Source organism: Alligator mississippiensis, chromosome 6 (genome assembly GCF_030867095.1).
Source record: "Alligator mississippiensis isolate rAllMis1 chromosome 6, rAllMis1, whole genome shotgun sequence".
NCBI classification, from domain to species: Eukaryota; Metazoa; Chordata; order Crocodylia; family Alligatoridae; genus Alligator; species Alligator mississippiensis.
This window is the reverse complement of record NC_081829.1, coordinates 69,337,276-69,362,732: the sequence shown is the minus strand read 5'-3', so window position 1 is coordinate 69,362,732 and position 25,457 is coordinate 69,337,276. Positions and strand designations below refer to the sequence as shown.

Sequence of the window (25,457 nt, the reverse complement as noted above, 5' to 3'; positions counted from 1 at the left end):
CAGCGCCCTCAGCCCCAACCCCAGCTCTGCCCTACTCCCTCCCTCCCTCACTGTGGGGGCCTCAATCTGCCCATTCCCACCCCTCCAGCATAGACTTACCTATGGGGAGCTACAGGAGCTGCTCTTCACACTGCCTGGCTGCCACTAGCATATGTGTGAGTGCACATGCACATGATGCCCCCTGCCTGATCACCCTCCTCCCTTTCCCCCCAGCCCCAAACATCCCCTTGCAGACTGGAACTCTGCCAGCCTGCCAGGGAAACCCATTGTTTCCTGTGTTTTTCTCCTTTAAAGGGGAAAATACATGTTTTTATTTTGAAAGGGGGTAAATCTGCATGTTTTCATGTTTTTCTGTGGTAAATGGAAAACTCAGATCTCTGGCGATCATGCCTCATATATTCATATATGATCCTACAAATTTAGTGCTCATCAGGCTATTTCCGTCCTGAGACCCTACGCCCTTTTTAATGTTCCTCATTCAGACTTTTGGCCCTCTATATTGCCTACCCCAATCCTTTTCTTCTACTTCTGATTCAGGAATACAGAATGAAGTCAACAACAAGACAGTTTGTGTTTATTAACGCTTGCTTTATTTACTCAATTCTAAGATGATTTTTTTCCCATTTAGTAGAGGGAAAGCCTCTCATCTTAAAATTGAGTAAGAGGACAGTGCATGGGGCAGGTGGCTGTTGTGTCTTGGGCTCCAGCCCTTACCCAGGGTCAGGACCATAGCTGCAGCTGTTACTTTTGGTCCCTGCTGCCTCTGCACCCTGCCATCTCCCTTCTGCAGCTGCTTCTCCCCACTTCCCCCACACACACAGCCTCTGTTCCCCTGCCTGCCCCTCTTCCTCCTACTTTAGCCTTGCTTTGTGCCAGCAGACTTTGTGTATACTATACTGCTCCAGCCTGGCCTGTACTAGTAGTGTGAAGCCAATATGGCTGCTACAGGGGCTGGGCTGAGACCGTGCTCAGTGCCCCAGGCTAGAAAGGTGAAGGAGCCAGCCTGTGTGGAGCAGAGGCTGTGGGGAGGGGCAGGCATTGGCTGGGGGGGAAGTGGGAAGCTGAGGCTGCAGGGAGGCAGGCTGGGGGCAGAAATGGCAGGGGGGCAGGCCCAAGCAGGGGGCAAGCTGCTTGACCTCCCCACACCATCTTCCCCACACTGCCTGCTACCCTGCAGGAATGGGGGGGATGAATGAAAGACAAACCTCCAATAATTAGATTGTATACATGGAAAATTATGTTTAAAAATTTATACATTTTCCATGTATAGAATCTAATTATTGGGAGGTCATCTTAAATTCAGGGTCTTCTTAGATTCAAGTAAATATGGTAAAATCATTTTAGGCATATCTTTGGATGAACATTAAAAAGGTTTTGGCCACAAACTCTACTAATAGAAGAGAGATAAATACAAAAATAATCAATATAGCACATTATTCTATTTCAAAGCAAACACACCTCTGCAAAAGGAGCAATATTGCCAAACAATGGACAGCTTGCTTCAGCCAAAAATGCCTTTAATTTACAAAGCCTCTTGAATCAGTATAACAAGTTGGTTAATTCTCCAGTTGCCCCTTGTTCCCAGCCTGGGCAATGAGTTTAGTGGCCCTGTTTCCTGCCTGGATTATGGAAAAGATGGTTAAGAGCCCTCCTATACTTCTTGATATCCCTACTCTAAGGACCATTTAGCTCATTCCTTCCCTATTTGATTTAGTAGGATGTAAGTACATCCCTACCTGAGGTCTTCATATCATGCATTCTTTGTTATGGGGTTTTTTGCATGTTATGTATGTATGTTGGGTGAGATTTAGAGCTCTTCACTTAGTAGTGCATCCTTAATAAAAAAAATGACACATAGTAAGCTATTTTTGATCATTTATAATTCCTTTGTTTTTCACTCAGTATTTTTTAAATTAAGCAAGTAATGTATTCCACTTTGAGGTTTGTGTACACAGCCAGTGCAACATTTTAATCAAAACTTGATTCAGGTAACTAAATATAGTCATAGTGTATTTAATTAAACTTATGGGCTGAAGGCAAGAATAAAATATTTCTGCACAAAAAAGGATTTATTGAAACTCAAAAATAAGGTATGAATGAAAACTTTCTGAATTTCTTCTCTTGTATAGCATTGCAACTATGTTTCTATAATTATAAACTACATTTGATTTGCCACCAATTTATTAAAAATAGAACATACTTTCCACCAAAAGACTGATTATTGATCAAATTGAATAAAGACTGATATTTTATTTTTATGGTATAAAATGCAGGTTTTATTCACTTTCTTTCAAACATATATTTAAAATCTTGTCATCAAAACATAGACATGAACTAAACCTATCATTTTACTGCAATAATGGAATGTAAATAAATATTGTTGTCTTCGTTCAGCATTTTTTTTGCATTGCCTAAATGGGGTTGCATAATACTTGAAAAAAAGATTGTTTGTACAAATATCAAACTGTTTCCAGTCCTTGTTTGGAATAGGGTATAATCAGATTAAAAATTGTGAATGTTCTTTGTAAGGTTATTCTGTTTCACCCAAGCATGTAAACTGAACCATCTGTGCATAATAAGAGAGAAATGTTTAAATATTGCATGGTTTTTTTTTAAATCAGGGCAGAAAATTATGTAGCACATGTAATACATAAATTCTGAATGATTTGAATCTTTAGAAAAAAATGTATAAATATTAAATATATATCCTTAGTTTTACCACTATGCCCTGACCAGTTTGTGCTCCCTTAGTAATACAAAATACCTATAAACCCACCTTGACCAGATGATTAAACCAGATTTATAGATGTATGTCCCCAAAATTGCCAGAGGCAATCCAAATATATTAGTTGGATCTGGTCCACCAAGTTTCGGAAAAAATAATACCCTCAGAAATATTTTGCCTGCAGAGAACAACCTGATAAAATTGCAATTGCTTGATGTGCAAAAAAGAATTAAACAAAATAAATGTACCATGAATTCTACTTTTCAGACACTAGAAGAGACTTTTCTCTCCTACCACATTATCTTGATAAAGATTTTTGTTTTGCATACCTAAGATTCTCATTTGTTGCCTAGACTTTGTTGAAATTCATTCTTTTATTAGGGAAAGTCATTAACAGTGAAACAGATTGGTTACATACAAGATTATAGATTGCTGTGTTCATTCTTTGGATTATAATGAAAAATACACCACAATTTTAGAGTCTTTTGTGTACGCTTAATTACTGTGTCAGTATCAAAATAGCTTTCTTTCCTACTCCATTGTGTTTGTTAAATCAGTTCTATTCTATTACAAAAACATGTTAATTGCTTTTTATATATATTAAGTGGAAGAAGTGTGCTATAATTTTATCCTCTATAAACCTAGAAAACCTATAAATGTAATTCCTTGGTTTACTAGCAATTACATGATATGCCTAAATGTGGTAGGCACCATTTGTATTGATTTTAGTTTTTGAAATACATTATTGCTTCATCTCTCTAATACTGTAAAAGAAGAAAAAACACACTAACAAATTGAGAGGAGATAATTTCCTCTATGCAGCATCAGTCTGTGATGCATATGTCACACAAACTTGGGAAACTTTAGGAAGTCTTGTAAGCATATTTGTGGGTGACAGTGTGGTTGGATAACTAGGACACTAGCATGGAAGCCAAGAGAGTGGAGTCCTATTGCCAGCCCTGACAGCAAGCTGATCACATGACCTTGAAAGCCACTCATCTGTCCTGTCTATCTGTATTTGAAGCCCTTCGGCATATGGACTATCTTGTGCTATGCTCAGTGGAGTTCTGGTCTCAGCTGAGGCCTCTAGATGTTACTATAAAAGTAATAATATATAACAATAATAATTACTTTTGGTGCTAAACATACCTCTGTGTGACAGTATGATTCATATTGTATTTGAATTTTCACACCAATTTAAACTAGTCTGACCCCTAAACTAATCCCATAGTATTATTCAAACAAAGATATTTAGAAATGAAGTATAGCAGCAGCAGATGGGTGTTTGCTATATTATTTTAATTTCATATTAACTATTTTTTTAAATTGAAATAACTTATTTAAATCATTATATCAGAAAAGCATAAAAGTTAGTTGTAATTTGTGTAAGTGTACCATGATGGTAGTCTTTCAACATGACTGATGTGTTCACTCTGTGGAGGATTTAAAATGTATAAATTTTTACATATGCAAGCTATCTATTTCAGTTTCATGTATGTCCATTTTCAGGCAAATAAAGTTTATTAGTACTAGCTGTCTTTGTGTCAAGTTCATGTCTATCTGCTGTTAATTTTTAATATGTCAAAGATCTTGGCAAATGGCAGAAGAGAAAAGTACTTGATTCAATCATTTCTTAAAACTGGAGATAAATTTGATATCCCATGCCTGAAAATCTCTTGGACTGCTTGCAGACATTAAAAAAAACAAACAGAAAACCATGCTCTACCGGAAGAAGCAGCATGTTACTTCAACCTGGCTCTGCAGCATCTGTAAAGATTGGGTGCTTCAGCAGGGTTTTATGGTGCTTTTAGCTGAAGCTGATTCAATTGGCTATTAGATAAAAGCATCAAAAAAGCCCCAGTAATGTGGCCAATCTTTACAGATCTGCAGAGCCGGGTTGAAGCAACGTGTTGCCTCTTCTGGGCATGCATGGGGCTCGGCATAGGAATGCACTGTGTTTAAAGTGCCGTTTTTGTGGGTGGGGTTACGTCTGCAAGCATTCTTGATTTCTTGAAGGGGGGCACATACAAGCTGTTATGAAAGTTGCAGACTACTTGGGCATTTGATACACTTTATTCACGATAAATTACTCTTTTTATATCTATTTCTGTTATTGTAGTGGTAAAGCATTAAATATTTTTGAACCCACAAACATAATTGTTTCTTTTTCATTAATGTTTCAGTCTGGAAGAAACATTTTGGATGGGCTTCAGATTGGTAATCTAGACAACACAACAGACTGTAGGCAGATTTTAGGTATCTAAACCATAGAAAGTGATCCAAAATACTTCTACTCCAGTGGGTTAAATTAATTTAGCAACTACTTTTTTATTTTCAAAACCCCCCTCCCGCCCAGCACCTAACATTATCTTCTGACCACGTACAGAAGTGCTCCAGTTTGGGGAGAGGGGGCATGGAGAGGCATCATCTAAAATTCAGGGTCATCTTGGATTTGGGTAAATACACTATTATAATAGTGCAGGAGCTAACCATTAGTTATCAGGTGTGGACAAACTCAGTGTTCCTTTTCCTTACATGTTCTACATCATAACGATGTAAAGCTCTTGCCTTAAGTCACCCTAACACTTTAAAAAATGCCTATAGGGAACAAGTGGAAGTTGTTAGGTGTATAGAAGCTATGTTATTATTAAAGTAATACATTTCCTGATTTTAAAAGATTTAAGGAGGATTTGTTTTGCTTTTCACTAATAGGATACAATTTATTTTTAAAAAGATAATATATTTTCAACTGTAACTCTGCTTTTAACAAGGATTTTATTCAAGATTCTAGCTATAGGAATTGTAAATATTTCTCTATATATCTTTAAAATGTAAATATTCTCAAAATTCGAAAGAAATCTCACAGACTGTCCTGGAATTTCAGATGTTGAAAATTATTAATTTTGTTCACTTTAAATAAAAGTTTTTGCTTACCAAAGTATATTTCACAGTAGCTAGCTGGATCTACATTTGTCAAACACTGCTTCACTTAAAAAAAAGAAGAAAGGCTAACTGAATCTCATTGATTAAAAAAATTCAAAGGTGTATTTATAGATTAATACTTTAATTTTTCATTTAAAATATAAGGACAATAGTACATTTAAAACTACTCAAAAATAGCTATTTGCATAAAGAAACCACTAATAGCAAAACACTATAAAAAGCGTAACAACCTAATAAATTTTTTTGAAAACAAAACAAGAAGACTATAGTGTATTTTATAATCATTCAAGAAAAAAAATATAGTTAATGATCAAAATCAAAATATCTAAAGTATATGTAAACGATACTGAAACAAAAGATATTTTACTGTTATCTCACAAGACCTTATGGCAAAAACAATTAAATTTTCCAATAAACCTAAACCTTATAGCTCTTGCATACTGTTATGCTTGAGATTATTAAGATGATGTTTACAGTGCCAGGATAACTGATAACAATGCTGTTGTGCTCAGAGTCAAATTAAAGAAGGCTCTTGTACCTCTGTGAACAATTCTAGTTGAGGTTTCATATTCTTTCCACTATAGCTTAAATTTGGCACAAAGCTCTCCTTGCTTCTCTGTACTAGATCACATGGAAATATTATTTATATCTTAACCAGTGATCTATTTAGTTTTATTTTATTTACTTAGTCTTAATATCATTTTTTGTACAATGATATTAATAGACCCATTAATTTTTTTTACCTACCTGAAAAAGCAATACTTATTATCCATCTGTTAAAGTGGCTTGTGTTTCAATTTATGACTTTTATTTGGCTGTTGTGTGGATTATAGTGATCTGCCCAAGATACATTTTCTCATCTTTTCTCAACTCAGCAGCACTGCTGTGAGAATCTAATAATAGAGTTACTATAATGATTCCTGTTTTGGGGGAATAGGTTTTATAATAACGATTATATAAGCAGAGGTAAAATTGAGGAATTCATTGTAAGTAGTATATTTGAACAGTGTGCTGTGAAACTAAAGATGTGTCTAACAGGAACTTCAGGGAAGATCACTTATTCAGCATTGCATGACACTTGATGAATGCCTGGAGCTCGATTCTGATTTTAGAGATATGCATCTGTAACAGGCTTTGCTGAGTTCAGAATTATTTATGCATTTGAAGACTAACAACATCCTCCACAGATTCTTCCATCTTCCAATTATGCATGACCAGCATACTTTTGTTTAAGAACCCCTAAATAGGATATATAGAATCATAGCATCATAGAAAATTAGAAGGGACCTCAGGAGGTCATCTAGTGCAATACCTTGCTCAAAGCAGGAGCATCCCTAACTATATCATCACAGCCAAGGCTTAAAAAACTCTAAGGATGGAGATTCCACAACCTCTCTAGGTAGCCTGTTCGTGTTTTATTACCCTCCTCCAGATGTGGCCTTACCAGTGCCAAATAGAAGGGAACAATCACTGCCCTTGATGTGCTGACAACCCTCCTACTAATGCAGCCCAGTATGCTGTTAGTCTACTTTGCAACAAGGGCACACTGTTGGCTCATATTCAGCTTATTGTCCAATGTAACCCCCAGGTCCTTTGCTGTGGAGCTGCCGCTTAGCAAGTCAGTCCCCAGCCTGTACTGTGGATGGGATTGTTCCATCCAAATGGCTGGACTTTGCACTTGTCCTTGTTGAACCTCATGACTACTGTGTCCAGTCTTGGGCCCCCCACTACAGAAAGGATGTTGACAAATTGGAGAGAGTCCAATTGAGGGCAACAAAAATGGCTTGTGGGCGAGGGCACATGACTTATGAGGAGGGACTGAGGGCATTGGGTTTATTTAGTCCGCAGAAGAAAAGATTGAGATGGGATTTAATAGCAGCCTTCAACTACCTGAAGGGTGGTTCCAAAGAGGATGGAGTTAGACTGTTCTCAGTGGTGGCAGACAACAGAACAAGGAAAAATGGTGTCAAGTTGCAGCACGGGAAGTTTAGGTTAAATACTAGGAAAAACGTTCTTAAGAGGAGGGTAGTAAAGTACTGGAACAGGTTACCCAGAGAGGTTGTGAAATCTCTATCCTTAGAGGTTTTGAAGACCTTCCCAGACAAAGCCTTCACTGGGATGATATAGTTGGGGATGGTCCTGCTTTGAGCAGGGGGTTGGACTCGATGACCTCCTAAGGTCCCTTCCAACCCTAATTTTCTATGATTCTATACTACCCCTCCTAGCTTGGTGTCATCTGCAAACTTGTTGAGGGTGCACTCCATCTCATCTTCCAGATTGTTGATGAAGATATTGAACAAAACTGGCCCCAGGACCATATAGTTTGACCAAAAGTAAGATGTGTTAACTCTATACACTGAGAGAGGGATCATCAAAGGCTTTGTCTATACTGCAATCTAGAGCTATTCCTAGGCTCACTGCATGGCCCAAACTTGCTAACTATTCACATTACAAACCATTTAGCTTGACTCTAACCATGGATGTCTGGTGCCTCTTGAGTCGGGGGGGCACATGCCCCCCCGACACCAGTCAGCAACTGGGGGGGAGGAATCCCCCGATGGCCGATCCCACTGGCTGCGGGGGCACTGATCTTACCGTAAAAGTGGCTGTGCTGCTTCTGGAGCTCCACGGTCACTTCCAGAAGTGGCACTACCGCTTTTGCTGGTGGCCCCGCTCCCTGGCTGGAGCTCGCAGGGGAGAGACTGGTCTTCCTGCCTGCCCCTCTGCCTGCCAGCTACACAGGGAGTGTGGCCTGACAGGGGGTGCACCAGTGCTCTCAGGGGGTGCACATGCACCCCCTATGCATTGCCCCTGACCAAGGGCATTATCAAACCTGCTCAGCTTCCATCTAGCTCCACAGACCTGAGTCCCAAAGGGTCCATCTACACTGCAGCAACACTACCAGGCTCACAGACCAGCCCCACATGGTAGATTCAGCACATAGAGCTGGTATGGTGCAGGTGCCACAAGTGCCGCAGACTGGCCCTATGTGCTACATGCTGCATGTGCATTAGATGTGGTCCTGCATGCTGCATGCATGCCAGAACTCATCTCATGTGCCGCCATACTCCCTATTTAGCTGGCAGGGAGGGGGGCAGGTGGGAGCACCAGTACCCCCCCTGTGAGCACCGGCTGGGGTGTGAGGCCACCAGCAAAAGCAGCCGTGCTGCTTCCAGAAGTGGCTGCAGGAGTTCCAGAAACTTTTACGGTGACTGGGATCGGTTGTGGGGGACCCCCCCAACCCCCGGTTGCTGACTCAAGAGGCACCTGACACCCATGCCATTGGTGCCTAAAGAAGCAGATAAGGAACTAAGTACATTTTGAACATCTAGATCTTATTTCACACATTTCTATTTAATATACAAAATTAAGGACTATATGTCAGGAGCTTTATTGACTGTCTGTTATCTATCCAGTGTATTTTAATACTAATATACTTAAGAGTTATCTAAACTGCCATTAGTGGCTACCTGTAAGGCTATATGTCTGTTTACACAGATTGGGTGTATACACACATGCAGGCACATGCACTTGAAGCAGTTCAAATAGAAGCGGTGCAAATTTGAGCAGGGGCTTTTTGCCTTGGCATATGTGCCTGGACATGCACTTTGATGTGGGGCAAATTGTGCCACTAGAGGCAAAATAACCCTGCCTGGCTCCTCCCAAATCTGCAGCCAGGGGGAGCTAGAGCCTGTGGGCAGCACCTGTGCTGGTCCCAGCAGTATAAAAAGCTGATCTGTCCTGGCCCCAACAATATAAAAACCTGGCCTAGCAAGCATCTCAGGGCTACTCGCTCTCAGGAGCTTCTAGGGCCTGGCCAATTGGTATCTGGGGCCACTACCCCTTGTGCCAGCTGGATTGCTGCAGCCGCATCCCAAATCCATTTTTTTAAATACCCCAAAATCCATGGTCTTCCACAGTTAGAACAGAAGACCACTCTACATATTTAGAGAGAAAGAAAGAGAGAGAGAGATTGATCAGTTGAGCAATACTTTATTGATATATTTACAATGTTAAAGTGATTTGGAAGCCTACCAGTGTCTCTATCATCATGATAAATTAATTCTAAATATCTGTATGTGTTGATCTGTGCTTTTGATTTTCTTCTCACATGATGGGTATGTGATGGGGGGATGTTGGGTTTGCAGAAAGAGGGTGGGTGTGGAAGGATGTGGGGGGATGCAGGTTGGTGTGTGGGTAGGTGTGGGGGGGTTGCAGGGGACTGTGGGTGTGGGGGAGTCTTGTGGAGGGGCTGCTCAGGAGGAGCGGGTCCCCTGGCCCCCACAGGGTGCAGCCCCCACACACAGCACATGGACTGCCCCCCGCCCCCCCCGCAGCGCCCCAGCTCCCCCTGGAGGGCCAGAGCCCTTATCCCCTGTAGGATCCCAGGCACCCTGCAGGGTCACATCCCCCCCCCCCCACACACACACACACACAGACACACACGCAATGTTCCAGCCATCCTGCAGGGCCACAGCCCCATGCACTAGCAGGCTGGGTCCATTCAGCATGTACAGAGCCTGGGTGTCACAGCCACACTGCCTGCTGCTGCTGGCGCTCTGAGGGCTGGGTGGGGGGGGCAGGCATGTGGCAGCCCCCACTCGAGCCCCTCCACACACACACCCACTGGGACATCCCCCCACCACTCCCCACACCTCCCGACATCCCCCCTCCACTCCAGACGCCCCCCTGACATCCCCCTTCAATCCCAACACTCCCCAACAGCCCCCTGCCACTCCCCATAGCCCCTGACATCCCCCTCCACTCCCTCCATTCCCCAACATCCCCCCACCACTCCCCATGGCCCCCAACAACCTCCTCCACTCCCAGCACCCCCAACATCCCTCTGGCACTCCTCACACCCACCCATGTCACCCCCCATACCCCTCCCCCCACATCTCTAACTTGCCCTTGACAGCGCCGGGGGCAGCAGGAGCACTACAGAGACACTCTGGCCAGAAACCAGAGCATCTCTCCTAGCAACTCCCAGGCTGCCTCCAGGCACGGTCTGAGACCACGTCTTGCCCTGCTGTTCTGCGGAACATTTTTTTTTTACCCCTGGATATCTAGGGGTCTAATTTTGCCCCTGTGCTGCAAACTTGCAGTGTGGGGAATGTTTTTTCATTCCCCCACATGCCTCTTGAAGCATCTCAAAGGGCTTTGAGCCGCTGTAAGACACACGTGCGCATTTATGTGGATGCATCCATTTTGGCTAATTTAGAAAAACAACAATATTTCATGAAGAATTTAATGTAAAAAACTAACTATTCTATTACAGTGGTCCTCATATGTATATGATATGTATCATTTTTTATATTGGTGGCAGTTATAAATAATATTTTTAAATTAATAACTTACCCAAGGCATTTCAATATAACTTAATATTAGAACCTTATAATATTATTTTTTGTGCTGAAGTCCATGGTCCATTACTTCAGGTTGCTTGGGTCCTCAGGGCAGTACCTTGGGTCCTCCTGCCTATTGAAGTAGCTTCCAGCTTCTTTGCTCCCACAACAGCTGGTCGTGTCAAGCAGACTACCTTGTCACAAAATCTTTCTTGCTAATTTCCTTTTATTTTAAATTTCTTAATAACAGTTCTGCTGAGTAATGCATCTGACCAGTTCCCAGCTAATTTAATTTTACGGGAGATTGTCTCCTAAATTCCATGTCCCTTCTGAGGCATTTACTTCAGCTGGTTCCTCTTCCACTTCTGTGAGAGATGACACTTGAAGGGTAGTATACACAGCACAGGCTATCTATGCCCTGGAGCACAGTAAGGGGCCATTGAGATCATTCCTTCCTTCAGTGTGAACCTCTGTGGCAGGGCCTCTACTTCCAAGGGAAACCAGCTCATTTACTAGGCTGCTGAAGACCCACGGGAAGACAGACCTATTTGGTGTTTATGAATCCTGCGTAATAGAAAAGCATAGAACTGGCTGCCTGTCTTTAAGCCCCAGACTGAGGCCTTCTTGAGAGAATGGGCCCAGGTGCTAGAAAGGAGAGAAATAAACCCACCCTCAATGAGGATGGGGAAATCAGTAGCTAGGGGCCAAACATTTTGGCTGGTATGCTACAGATTAAATACATGTCCTCCCCATATGCCACTCAAGTCTCTTTTCCTTACCCCTTACTTTGTGCTCCATGCCTTGTGCTCCCAAACCAAGCTGCTGCTCTTCTTTTGTTTCCTACCTGGCTTCCTATCCTGTGCTCCCTGCCTGATTTGGTGCTCTGTGTGCTGCCTGCCAACATGTCACACACAGAGGCTCCCCGTGCCACAACTTGGTCACCCCTGTTTTAGAGCAACCTCTGAGCCCAATTTTACTCCCATTGCTAATGAAAGATTTTTGAAACAAACTCCAAAATGGAAATAAATTGACAAATCAGTGTGGACACCTTCACAGAATACAGCTGTATGGGTTAATTATTTTTGGTGCTGATTCCCCTTTTGCCCTTCACAGAGCATAGCAAAGAAGATAATGCTCAGCCCCTTGTTTCCCTGCTCACCTTTATGAAGTACAGCGTGGCACATCAACGCAAAAATTCATAGACATATGCATCTCTTGCTTCAGAGCTGTCATAAGGTCTTCTAGCCACACATCTCCGGAGTTCAAGTACTGATTAATGCCACATTCAGTTTGAGAGCAAAAGAGTACTAAAAGCTTTGATCAGTTAAAGTCAATGAACACTGTGCAAAAGCTGTTAAAAACCTAGAAGAACAGCTATGTCTCATTCCCAGTTTCAACAATCCTTGGAAAGGTCACGCTGTTATTGAAATCTCCTATATTCTACTTCACTTTCTAAAGAAGGCTTTATCTTTAGTTCATTCCTGGTTTTTAGCTGTCTCATATAGTTCTAATCTTCAGATAAATGGCAGTCTTTTTTTCTTTTTCCAATTTTGATTGTTATCATTTGATATCATTTGTGTTCCCACAGTCTCCTAGAATCACTGCAGCAATAATATTAGCTTTAGGAAACAGGGCAAGTCATATATATTTTCTTGAACACTTTTTTAGGTTTTAGATCAGATTTCTGAACACAGAGAGAAAGCTGCCACAAATACAAAGATGATTGCTGGAGTGCCTAGGCCTGAGCTAAAAATAAGTCTAGTAGGTACAAGGTCTCTTCTCAGAAGACTGTTAAACAGTCAGAGTGGAAAACAAGCAGCATCACAGTAACAAAAATCCAATTCTTATTGGTGCCTGCTGGCGACAATTATCTCATACCCAGATGTGATCCAGAATTCCTTTCCTACTTATCCAGTAATTCCAGGAAGCACATCTACATCTTATCCCATTACTTCTATTAGTATACATATAGCTTTATTGTTTCTATTCTCTGTTTCCATCACTAGGGAATGTACAAAATCAGATTTATATTGAGGAAGTGATTCTACTAATTCACTTGCAGGAATGGAATCTAGAAAGAGAGAACCCAGCATACACCTCCTAGGACTCAATGATTCACTGAAGTCTTGGAGCAATGCTTCTTCCACTGATAAAAGACTAGTTCTAATTGTGACAGTCAGTAAGTCATAAAGCATTTTCATAAAACTTAAGAAGATAGAGCAAACTTCACCTGTTAACAGAAGAGCAAAGTTTCCTTTTTCTGTGTGTGCTACCCAGCACTGAAAAGCTGAATACCAAGACTTAAATAATGTAGCATAAATCAGATTAGCAAAATGCTTTCTATATCTAAAATTACTACACTCATCATAAATCAGTTTGGTGAGCGAGTAATTAACCTCTTTGCATCTGGAAACAGTGATGTGGCCTGCAGTTTGTCTTTGTGTCAGGACCCAGAATGTGAAGTGGTGAATGACATTTTGCAGAGCTGGGAAATGTATCTGCTATATTACTAGCAATTTTTTGTACTGCTCCTCAGGACAACACAAAAAATAAGAGTGAGAGAGCAGCAATGATACAGTATATTCCCTTCTGGCTGAGGAGTCTATGGCTTTCAGACTCATTTAGATCTATGGATTTCCCTACCTTACAGTAAAGGTGTTATTAAAATTACAAAACTACAAGAACAATCCTCCAAAGGGCTTTGAAATGAATATTTGGATGAAGTGGTATATGAGAAACTATGTATTTATTTTGTATTCTCTTTTCCAGTCAAAGAAATGTTAGCTATATTATTTATGGTATAACTTCAGCATTGTTCATTTTATGTCATGTTGCCCATTATTGTTCTAGTCTATGTTTAGTCTGGTTAAAAAATAGCTAGATTGCCCATTTTGGATTGGAGAGCTAGAAGTCTTTCCATAGATTTCACTGGGCTTTGGGTTATGCTATGTACATAACATAAGTGTAATAGGTATGTAGCTAAAAAAAATAGATTATGGACTTGATACCCAGAAAATATTATGTGCTACACAGATTGACTAAATCAGGGATTGGCAAACTTTTGTCACCGTGGGCCATTGCTTGTGACCCAGTCCTTCTCCCTGTAACCCCCCCCCCCCCCCTTTCAATCAGCAGATGCTGAGAGGGAATAGATAGAAAAAAGGCAGGCACTAGCACCCTGCAGATGCCTGCCTTGCTGCAACAGAGAGACTAAACTGAACATGGACCCTGGGGGCACCTCCTCTGTTGCTATGGCTGGAGCATGCTGCTGATTCCCTGAGCTGTCCTGGGCTGGATCCACTGCATTCACATATCAGATCCAGCCCTCAGGCCATAGGTTGCCAACCCCTGGACTAAACGACAGAGATAATCATAAAAGGCAGTATATAGTTCTAGGTTTGCAGTTCATGAGTAGTGTACTAGAGCTTCAAATTTCAGGTCTGGTTGAGTAAAAATTCCTGGTGGTCAGGAAGTACAGAAGATACGTGGCATAAGGGATAAGCTGGGCATGGGCTGGAGATAGGGAGAGTGTTCAAGTCATGGGGCAGTAGTGTATAACTCCACATTGATGTTGGGAAGTGTTGCTACCTATAGACAAATGGGGAAACCATGTTGTAAGTTACACACCCTTGATGACTGCCTAATTTATGTAGCCCTTGGACCAATCCAAGGGTGTACAAAGGTAGTTCATAGCACATTAGCTTTTTTCTGCCTACACTTCGAGTCCTGTGTTGCATCACATAAAGGCACAGAACAGAATCTTGGTCCTTTTTCAAAATATACTTACATTTATGACACACTTGAAATAAAGAGCTGTTTTTACTGTTTGAGTAAATTAAACCCATTTTTAAAACACTGGAAATATATATGAACATTTGTAGCACTATATTGACCTACTTTCCTTTTATTAACTTATTTAAAGAAAAAGAGGTAGTTATAAAAAATAAAATGGAATAATCCTGAACTTGTGACCAACAAAATGATCTTTTGGGTTTTCCTCCATCCCTCCCTCCCTCCCTCATTTCATACCTTTCTCCCTTCCTGCAACTGGATTTACAGCAAACCCATAACTTAATCTTCTGACTTCTGCTAGTTTCTACTATGATCCAAGTATAATTTAAACATAGGGTCTCACTAATATTATATAATATTAATACATTTTGACATTAAGAAAACAGTGGAACTTGACTTTGTTGTGCTTGCTTAAATTAGGCATCAGAAAGATTGAAAAGCAAGATAATTCTTATCTTGGTCTTGCTCTTATTATATTTATTGTTCTCATCATACAAAATGAGAAGTTTGGAACACTGTGGGCCAAATTCCATTCTATCTATCAGGCACATAAGTGGACTTAGGCATTTATGTGAGATTGTGTTTTACCCAGGTTTAGTCCCTGAAAAAAACTATTAATGAAAAAGGTGGGTGTGTCCTCCTCCTTGCTGCTTTTTTGTGACTCAATCATAATGGTCAGATGGCAGTGTATTATAAAAGTAGATGTAGTAATGGGTTTTCAAGGACTTTGTCTTAGTGGGGTGTACCCAGCAGGGCAGTGCCGGTGTAGTGACACCCCAGGAGGCATCCCCTACGGCTTTCAGGGACTTAATGCTAGCCCGATGAAGGTGCATCATGGGCCATACTTACCTGCAGGGCTGGCAACGATGCAGGCGGCAGAGCCACAAGTACAGTGGCAACCCTGGGTCACCAGCTTGTGCCAACTGCAGTTTGGCCAGCGCACTGGGGCAGATGTCATAAGCGAGCACTACGTGCCGGCAGGAGAAGTACTCCAGGAAGGTGGAAGGCAGGGTTCGGAGCTCAGCACCATCAAAGCCCTGATAGAGGCAATGCGAAGGGGTAAAGGAACCTGCTCACCAGACTGGAGGCTCAGAGGAGTCTTCAGCCCCAGAGATCCAAACTCTGGAGTGGAGCGAATGAGGCTTAGCCTGGGATAAGCCCCAGGGTTTGCGGCTTCATCAGCATGAGTTGCTGAAGCAATGGATGTAAGTTAGCTGGGAGTGCTTGGGATTGAGAGCACATCAGTTGTTTGTCATTAGAAGAGAATTGATCGTTTGAGATTGGATTCACTTTGGTTCAAAGTAGACTGGATTGACCCACCAGTCAGAAGCTTTAAAGACCAATGACTGGAATTGGAGTGAGTTAATTAACTCAGGTTAATGAATTGCTTGGGACTCATGGGAGCAATTTATTCTAAGAGGACTTGACATATTTGATTTCCCTGAGGGGGTGAATGGATTGCTGCCTCCGACCAGTGCAGAGGGATCTGAAAATGAATTAATTAGGACTTGTATGAACCATTTATTTATTGAAGGCTTGAGTTTAATTCTGCCTAGAGGAAATTAATGAGTCACAATCGCCAGAGGGCGTGGAGTGATCTACCTCTGAGCTACCACAGGATCATGTAAATCTTTAGTTGATTTGAGGGGACTAAGTTGAAATCTTTAGCCTAAGGGCCTTGCAAACCTTTGCTGAACAAAGTGAGTGGAGTTTTTTACTGATTGCATTGCTATTATGGGACACTCCTGTGCAAAGGACCATAGTCTGAACCCTCGTAAGACCTGGTTGGCATATGGATGGGGTGCAAAGTGGAGAAGAAGCCCCGAGAACCAATAGACACTGCTCATAGGAGTACCCATTGATGAGCAAGGACCCTCTCTCAATCTCAGAAGATCAAGGTGTGGCAGGAAAGTCAGGGGGTGTGCCCTGCAGATGGGATGTATTATAGGTCAAACTATCTGGTCCCAAGAGCTGGCACCCTAGAGGCTGGAGTGCATGGACCTTGTGACAAAGTTGACTTGGGCACCACCACTCACAGACTTGAACAGAATGGAACAGAATCTCACTTAGATGCTTAATATGTGAAATAGAATCTGGCCCCGTGTCTGCAAAGGTTTGGGAAAATATAGTAGTGTTTATAACCTATATGTACATCCATATCTATTTTCAATGAATTCAAGAAATGTTCAATTCATTTCACACATTTAGTTGATGTACTTAATTAGTAAGACAGTAATTAGTAGCTTTTTGAGGGAAAGCTAGTATTTTCTCATTTCATGTAAAGCTCTCATCCTTCTAGTAATGTCTGTTAATACATGAATCCTTCAGGACCAGAAGGAAAGTGGAACTCAATGTCAGTAAACAGATTGCATTTATTCTTTTATGTTGACAAGTGTTTATTCGGTGACAAAAATCAAGCCCTTGGGAATCGTATTATAAAATGGAACACTTGGTTTAAATTACATATGCATGTGAAATATATGTTTTTTCTGGATGTTGTGGGAAAGTAAACTGAAAATGTTTAAAGTGGTAGAAAGTAGATAACTATTCCTGATTTAATTTTTTAAATATAAACAGAATCATGTAATAAATTGATTTTTTATTTTGGCATTACAAAACATGGAAGTATAGTCAAGATTGAAAAGTGCAATTTGCTTCTTCAGTGCTGATCTAGCAAATAGGTACAGTAGCTAATTATTAAAAATATATGGAGCATATTATAGTCACCGATTTTACACATCATGAAAAAATATATACAGTAAAGTGAGCACAACCCAGAAATAACCTTCTGATTTATTACTGCCCCTTGTGTGGGGCTGGTTGCATTTAAAAAAATAGGCTAGTTACACCAAGACTTAGATTTTCAAGGCTGTCATAGAAACTGGGATACCAGTTGCTATTAATTTTGTTCTTGCAAATCACTTTAGCAAGCTTTGAAAAAGCTTAACCTTAGTTTAAACAGCCCATGTTGTTCAATAGCTTAAATGTATACAGAACATCTGCTTTGTTGTTCAGCATTTTTGGTTATAACAAATACTTTAAAAAAAGTCATTTGAGATTTAGATAATTTTAAGTTTATATATATGTGTGTGAACGCAGACTATGTAATACACCAAGGGTGTGTCTATATGTGATTTTCTGCATGCCTAAACTTAATGTGCCTTAGCTTAAAGCTCATGAAGATGATTTAGGCATATGTCTATACATGGAGGCCTTCAAGCACCTTAATGCTGCTCACTGGAGCTCCTGCCCAGGATAGCAGGTGGTCTGGGACTGCATCTGCCCCCAGTGCCAGGTACAGCCTTCCCTACTGCATCCACCTCTGTCCCGGGCAAGTGCCTGGCCTCCATGCTGAACACTGTGGATGGGAGAGGTGGCATCAGCTCCTGGGGGCTCTGTGTGATTTAGCCTGGGGCAGGCTGGGTTCAACATTGCTTTGGGCTTCACTGTCTCCTTGGACTGCCTGATCCAAGGCCGAACCCTCAGTTGCATTGTGCCCAGACTGCCCAAGCTCAGCTGTGCAGAGCCCCCAGGAGCTGATGCTGTCTCTCCCATCCACAGGCTTCTAAGGGTGCCTGAATCCTAGGCGGGCAGCAAGGCATTCTGACCCTGCAGGGCTGCATTGCCTGGCCAGCAAACCCATCCCGAAGGAGAGGCATGGGGGATCCACTAGCAAAGGCCCTTCCTGCACTGCACTGCTCCCTTCCCTTGCAGGGTATCACAGCAGGGCCTTTCACCTGTGCTTTGACAGGAACCCTCATGTCACCTGCCCCCTCTGCCAACTTACCACACACCAACAGAAACTGCTGCTGTGAGAACCGCTGCTCCAACTGCAGCGCCTGCACTTGCAGAACAGCACCCACTACTTCTTTATCTTGGTGGTGCCCAGCAGCAGTGCAGGGCCCCATGGCCTCAGCTCCAGCCTGCTCAGTCAGATAGCAGTAAGGTGCCTTACTGCATCTACATGTGGGTTAAGGCGCTTTAACTAATTGCACCTAAATTTGATATTTGCTTTAAACAGGTATTAAATTTAGGCATGATTATTTCATAGACATTCTTTCAGGCTGGAAGGGACCCCGGAGGATCATCGAGTCCAGCCCCTGTGCCAAGGGCAGGAAGTCAGCAGGGATTATAAGATCCCAGCAAGATAAGCATCCAAATGTGTCTTGAAGGCATTCAAAGTGAGTGCTTGAACCACCTCTGGTGGCAGTCTATTCCAAACCTTGGGGGCTCGGACAGTAAAGAAGTTCTTCCTTATGTCCAGCCTGAAACAGTTGTGGCGGAGTTTATGACCATTTGATCTTGTCATCCCTTGGGGCGCTCTGGTGAACAGATGTTCCCCCAGATACTGATGAGCACCCCTGATAAAATTATAGGTGGCCATCAGATCACCCCTGAACCTGCGCTTTTCCAGGCTGAAGAGTCCCATGGCTCTCAGCCTTTCATCATAAGGTCTGTTTTCCTGACCTCTGATCATGCGTGTGGCTCTCCTCTGGACTCTCTCAAGCTTCTCCACATCCTTTTTGAATTGTGGAGCCCAAAACTGGACACAGTACTCCAGCTGCGACCTCACCAAGGCCAAGTACAATGGGAGAATGATGTCCCAGGGTTTGCTTGAGAAGCATCTATGGATGCAAGCCGCCTTTTGCTCACTTTACTGGCTACAGCATCACATTGCAGGCTCATGTTCATCTTGTGGTCAATACTGACCCCCCAAGTCCCTCACATCCGTAATGCTAGCCAGCATAGCACTACCAAGCCTATAGACATGCTGCAGGTTTTTCCTCCCAAGGTGGAGAATCTTGCATTTTTCAGTGTTGAACACCATCAGGTTCTTGTCAGCCCATTTCACGAGCCTGTCAAGATCTGCCTGGATCACCCTCATGTCCTCAGGTGTGGATGCTTTACCCTGCTTCTGACACCAATGTCCACATCATTGATGAAGATGTTAAACAGTATAGGCCTAGGAGAGAGCCTTGAGGGACCCCACTGGTGACTGCGCACCATCAACCACAACCCTCTGGGTCCTACCACGGAACCAGTTCCCCAGCCAGTGGATCATGGCGAAGTCAAGGCCGCAGTTAGCCAGTTTTGCCAAGAGGTGATCATGGCATACCAGATCGAAGGCTTTTTTGAAATCAGGATATACAACATCAATCTCTTCCCCCTTGTCCAGGTGATAGGTCACTTGGTCATAAAAGGAAATGAGACTGGTCAAGCAAGACCTACCCGCAACAAACCCATGCTGAGTATCCCTCAGGATATTGCCGTCAGCTAGTCTGTTAAGGATGGCTTCTTTGATAATCTTTTCCAATGCCTTCCTCAGGATAGAGGTCAGGCTGATTAGTTTAAAATTGCCAATTTTAAGGCACATTAAGAGCACACATGTATAGACCTGTGCCCTAATGTGCCTTAAAAATGGCTAACTTGCCTTAAATCACCACGTGTAGGTGCTCCCCAAGTGTATGTGTGTGTGGGGAGCACACACTGCATTGAATCAAAAATGGTCTATGGTTGGTCGGGATGAATACCCCCCAGTGTCTCAGGATGTGCCCTGCAAAATACCTCATGAGGCAAACAGTTTTGGATTCTGCATCGGTCACCAGCTTACAGATCAGGCTCGTATACTTGGCCCACAGGAACAGGAGGATGTCTGGCATGCCTCTGCCCCCAGCCCTCTTCTCCTTGTGCAAGGTCTTCTGGGTGACCCTTTGCCATCTGGAGCCCCAGAAGAAAATGCACATGGCCCTCTGGATTCTGTGGGTGACATGCTTAGAAGGGGGAAAGACCAGTGCAGTGTACAGAAGCACTGGTAAAAATACTGCCTTCACAAGGACGAGCATCCTCCCCCCCCCCAATGGAGAGGGAGTGCATGTGCCACAGCCCCAGTTTCTGCTTTACCTTTGCCTCTGTCTTCTCCCATGCTGTCCTGCTGCTCAGCTCAGGGTTGAAATCTATCCTGAGGATCCTGACCCCCTCGTGGGGGACAGAGACCCCCAGAGACTCCAGGTCCCCAAGCTCGCCCATGGCCAGGCAGGTGCTCTTGCTCACATTGAGCTTGGCCTCCACTGCCATCTCCTATACCTGCTTGTGCACCAGGGCTCTCTCTGCTGACCCCTTGTTCCAACACAGGATGTTCAAATCATCCATGTAGGCCAGGACCTTGGCTTCTCAGTTGCTGCTGCCCAGGATGCGGACTCCGTGGGTCCCTGGGTCCTGCCTCAGGCACTGGGACAGAGGCTCAATGGCACAGATAAACAGTATCGGGGAGAGTGGGCAGCCCTGCTGGACCCCCAACTCCACCGTGATCCAGGTGCTCAGGGAACCGTTGATCTGCACTTCACTGCTCACTTCCGTGTAGAGGGTCCTGATCCATCCAGCGAAGGTTGAGGGGACTCCCATCCACTCCAGCATCTGGAAAAGGACCGATGGGACATTCTGTTGTAGGCCTTCTCCAGGTCCAGGTTTAGGACAGCGGTGGACGTAGTCTTTCTGGACTTTAGGAAGACTTTCGACACTGTCTCTCACCCCATTCTCATTAAAAAATTAGGCGACTGTGGCATCGATGCCTACACAGTCAGATGGGTCAGAAATTGGCTAGAGGGCCACACCCAGAAAGTGGTGGTGGATGGGTTATTTTCAACCTGGAGGGATGGGGGCAGTGGGTCCCCCCAGAACTCGGTCCTTGGGCCCGCACTGTTCAACATCTTCATCATCAACTTGGACGACCGGGTAAAAAGTACCTTGTTCAAAAGATGACACTAAGATGTGGGGAGAGGTGGGCACAACAGAAGGGAGGGACAGGCTACAACTAGATCTGGACAGGTTACAGGGGTGGGCAGATGAGAATAGGATGGGATTCAATACTGACAAATGCAATGTACTGCACCTAGGGAGAAAGAACCAGCAGCAGATCTATAGGCTGGGGAACTCCCTTCTCATCAGCACAGATGCAGAAAAGGATCTTGGAGTTATTATTGATTCCAAGGTGAACCTGGGCCATCAGTGTGAGGACATGGTCAGTAAAGCTAACCCACCTTGTCATGCATCCACAGATGCATCACGAGCAGGTCCAAGGAGGTGATCCTCCCCCTCTATGTGACATTGGTCAAACCACAGTTGGAGTACTGTGTCCAGTTCTGGGTGCTGCACTTCAGGGGGGATGTGGACAGCATTGAGGGGGTCCAAAGGAGGGCTACTTGCATGGTCAGGGGGCAGCAGTGTAGGCGCTACGAGGAGAGGCTATGATACCTGAACCTGTTCAGCCTCCACAACAGAAGGCTGAGAGGGGATCTGGTGGCCATCCATAAACATACCAGTGGGGACCAGCAGGGAACAGGAGAGACCCTGTTCCCCCAAGCATTATCAGGAGTAACTAGGAATAATGGCCACAAGTTGATTGAGAGTAGGTTCAGGCTAGACATCAGGAAGCACTACTTCACAGGGCGGCTAGGATCTGGAACCAAGGAAAGTGGTGCTCACTCCTACCCTGAGGGTCTTCAAGGGGAGGCTAGATAATCACCTAGCCGGGGTCATTTGACCCCAGCATTCTTTCCTGCCTATGGCAGGGGGTCGGACTTGATGATCTGCTCAGGTCCCTTCCGACCCTACCAACTATGAAACTATGCTCTGTCTTCTCTCCCTCTCCAGCTGGAGTGCATCTCTCAGTTACACCAGGGCTCCGTGGATCTGTCACCCTGGCACCCTGCATGACTGGGCCTCATGGACAACTGTATCTAGGATGGATTTAAATTGCTCAGCCAAGACTTTGGCCAGCAGCTTATAGTTGAAGATCAGGAGGGTGATCGGCCTCCAGTTCTTCAACTTTTCCCTCGGTCCCTTCTTGTACAGAAGGGTCACGAGGCCCTGCTCCATCTCTGCTCCCAGTTGGCTCTCCTGCAGGTGCTCTCAAAAGAGCTCCAGCAGGTCTATGCATGACATTAGTCCAAAGCCAAAACGTTCATGAATTACAAATAGTTCGTTGGGCTGGGCCCCAGCAGAGTCAACAGCATTTCAAGCCATGATGACCTAACGGCTCAGCACTGCTCAGTATGTATGTATACTGCAGATATCCCCCACAAAGGATCCACATTCTAATTAGCCCTCCCTCATGATTGAAATCAGGTGTTCTTATCATGAGTCCTGGGATCCTCCTAAGTTTTAAATACAGATAAGGCATAGGGCAACCTGGTCTGGCTTTACCTCATGGAGGGCAGGGCCACACTAATCATACATGACAGGCTGGTAAAAGTGGCAACAGCGGGATCTGGGTGAAATGTTGGGGCCCAATTTGGTGATGTAATCCAGACATTTAAGGCTAGTGAAGAAACAGGAATAACTTGAAATGGAAAAGAAAGGCACAGCTCAGCTGTGGGAGTGAAGAGGAATTTGCAATGTTTTCAATGTAGTGACTCACCATGACTTGAAAAAAGAGTAGGTGCTGAGGGGGATTGCACTCAATGGGTACTATTATATAGTTTATTTAGATGGGTTACACTAATCTGTTCTTATGGTAAGTTTCCATGCTGATGGATGTAGCAGCTGTAGTTATGTTGGGGAGGGCCCTTTGCAGGCCAGCAGTCCCCCTGCTAGTGTTCAGGTGAAGCAGCTATCTCCCCTTCTTGCATGATCCCTCCAGTAGAAATAACCCAAAAAAGTAAGTTTCCATGCCTGATATGGAGCATGCATTTTATAGTCCTGCTCAGTGTTGGCCACAAAATTAATGAACTTCATAGTAGGTTTCCATTATTGAATATATGCTGCTTTTAGCAGCAGTTCAAAGATAGACAGTGTATTTTAATGAGGTTTCCTTGTGTGTATATGTAAGGTAGGCAAGGTTCCTTGGGTGAATTTGATATCTTTTATTAGACCAACCCAAATAGTTGGAGAAAAGTTATTAAGCAAGCTTTCGGGTTCAAAAACCCTTCGTCAGGCTAAGGAAGTGTCATTAAGGTAGGGGCTTTCTTCCTCATGCTGAATGGGGAAAAAAACCTGTCTTATATTTGAGTAAATACGGTATATCATTTATCTGGTAAGTGTATGTGAATTTATTATCTGTATATAGATATTGGTCAAATATCTATATACAGATATCCTGTATATAGATATCCTATATATACAGATTTCCTATATCTATATAAAATACTTTTATGCCTGATAGACGTAATCCAAAATTTACAAATATTCATTAAATATATATTAACTTGCCAAATAGCTGTGGCTGATTTTCTGAACTGTATGGTTTGTTTTCTAAGGTGAGCTCTTGGGTTACATGGCTGATCCTGACTGCAGGTTCTATGGAAGAGAAACGAGAAGTTTTCTCATATTTAGTACATGTGGCACAATGCTGCTGGAACATGGGCAACTACAATGCTGTGATGGAGTTCTTGGCAGGACTCAGGTACTGGTAACTTAGGTTTTTTTGTTCTTTTACATGAGGAAGTTTCAGAAACAGAGAGATTAAAATGCAGCTTCTGTTAAGCACAATTCTTTTTCTGAAGAACAGTTTATGGCATTATCAATCACAGTATTAAACAGAATGTTGTTGATAAGTCATGTCACCTCATCTAGTAAATTTCTGATAATCTGGAAAAATTAAAACACAGTGAGAGACGGACATTTCTCAGAATTCTTTGGAGATGTCATGATTTATCTTGGTATGTGCTAAATAGTTAAACTGAAAATATGACTGTACATTTTTCAAATAGCAGTTTCAAATGAGAAAAGATAACTAAAAAAACCAGTTCTATTTTGGCTCTATGGAACCAAAGAGAATAATTATAATTTCAGATTGGACTTTATATAATACAGATGAAACACATATTAAACTAATAGTATGGTTATACCTTAAGTCAAAATGAAATGTGAAATGAAACACTTCTGTATCCATTCCATTATACCTACACTGACAGCTCCTACTTGACAGTGGGCGTGTCTACATGTGCATTTACACTTACTTAAATTTACTGTACAGTAAGTTACTGCTTAGTATGCAGAAACAGGCCAGTATCTACACATGCAGGCATTAAAGTGCATTAGTGCTGTGTGTGGTTTGACTCAGGACTAGAGTTAGTCCCAAATCAGTCCCCACACACAGTGTTACTGCACAGTATAGCATCTATATGTGTGTTACTGTGCAGTAACTAATTGGGTATAAATTTGATACCTGAAGGATACAATTATCAAATTTACACTCAAGTCAGCATAAGTCACCATATTTATTATGAAGTATGGGTGTGCACACGTAGATGGGTGCCCATACCACTCAGTAATTTTGGTTACTGCGCAGTATATGTGCACGTGTAGATGCACCCACTATGCAGTGAATTTCTCTGTACTAGGAGGGGTTAAAGCCAAAGTTCCAGTCTCTTAACTTTGTATTTTGTGTTTATAAGTCAAAGTTTTAATGTGTTTTTACTGTAGCTATTTGTGATTTCCTAAGAATTTGTATTGTGCTATTAGTTTACATTTTTACTCACAAACACAAGGAGTCTTGTCTGGCAAAAAACATCCACAATCTCCCAGGCCATGTAAATTGTAGCAGGGATGCAGAAGCGTAAAACATTTTAAGGGCCTATAAGCTTCCCATGAGCTTCCTGTGCATAACTGAAGGAAGCAAAAGAAAGGTAATGGCAGACAAAAAATGTTCCTAG

At 42.8% G+C, this 25,457-nt stretch overlaps 1 protein-coding gene across 2 annotated transcripts in view; it reads left to right on the top strand.

Annotated features, from left to right (window-relative positions):
* Nucleotides 1-25,457, top strand: part of PLCE1 (phospholipase C epsilon 1) — a 358,483-nt gene that overhangs the window by 249,939 nt on the left and 83,087 nt on the right. For both annotated transcript variants that reach the window (XM_059729969.1, XM_019484254.2), the window contains exon 5: nucleotides 24,060-24,205. In XM_059729969.1, the coding sequence (XP_059585952.1) occupies nucleotides 24,060-24,205 (146 nt within the window). The remainder of the gene's footprint in view (nucleotides 1-24,059; nucleotides 24,206-25,457) is intronic.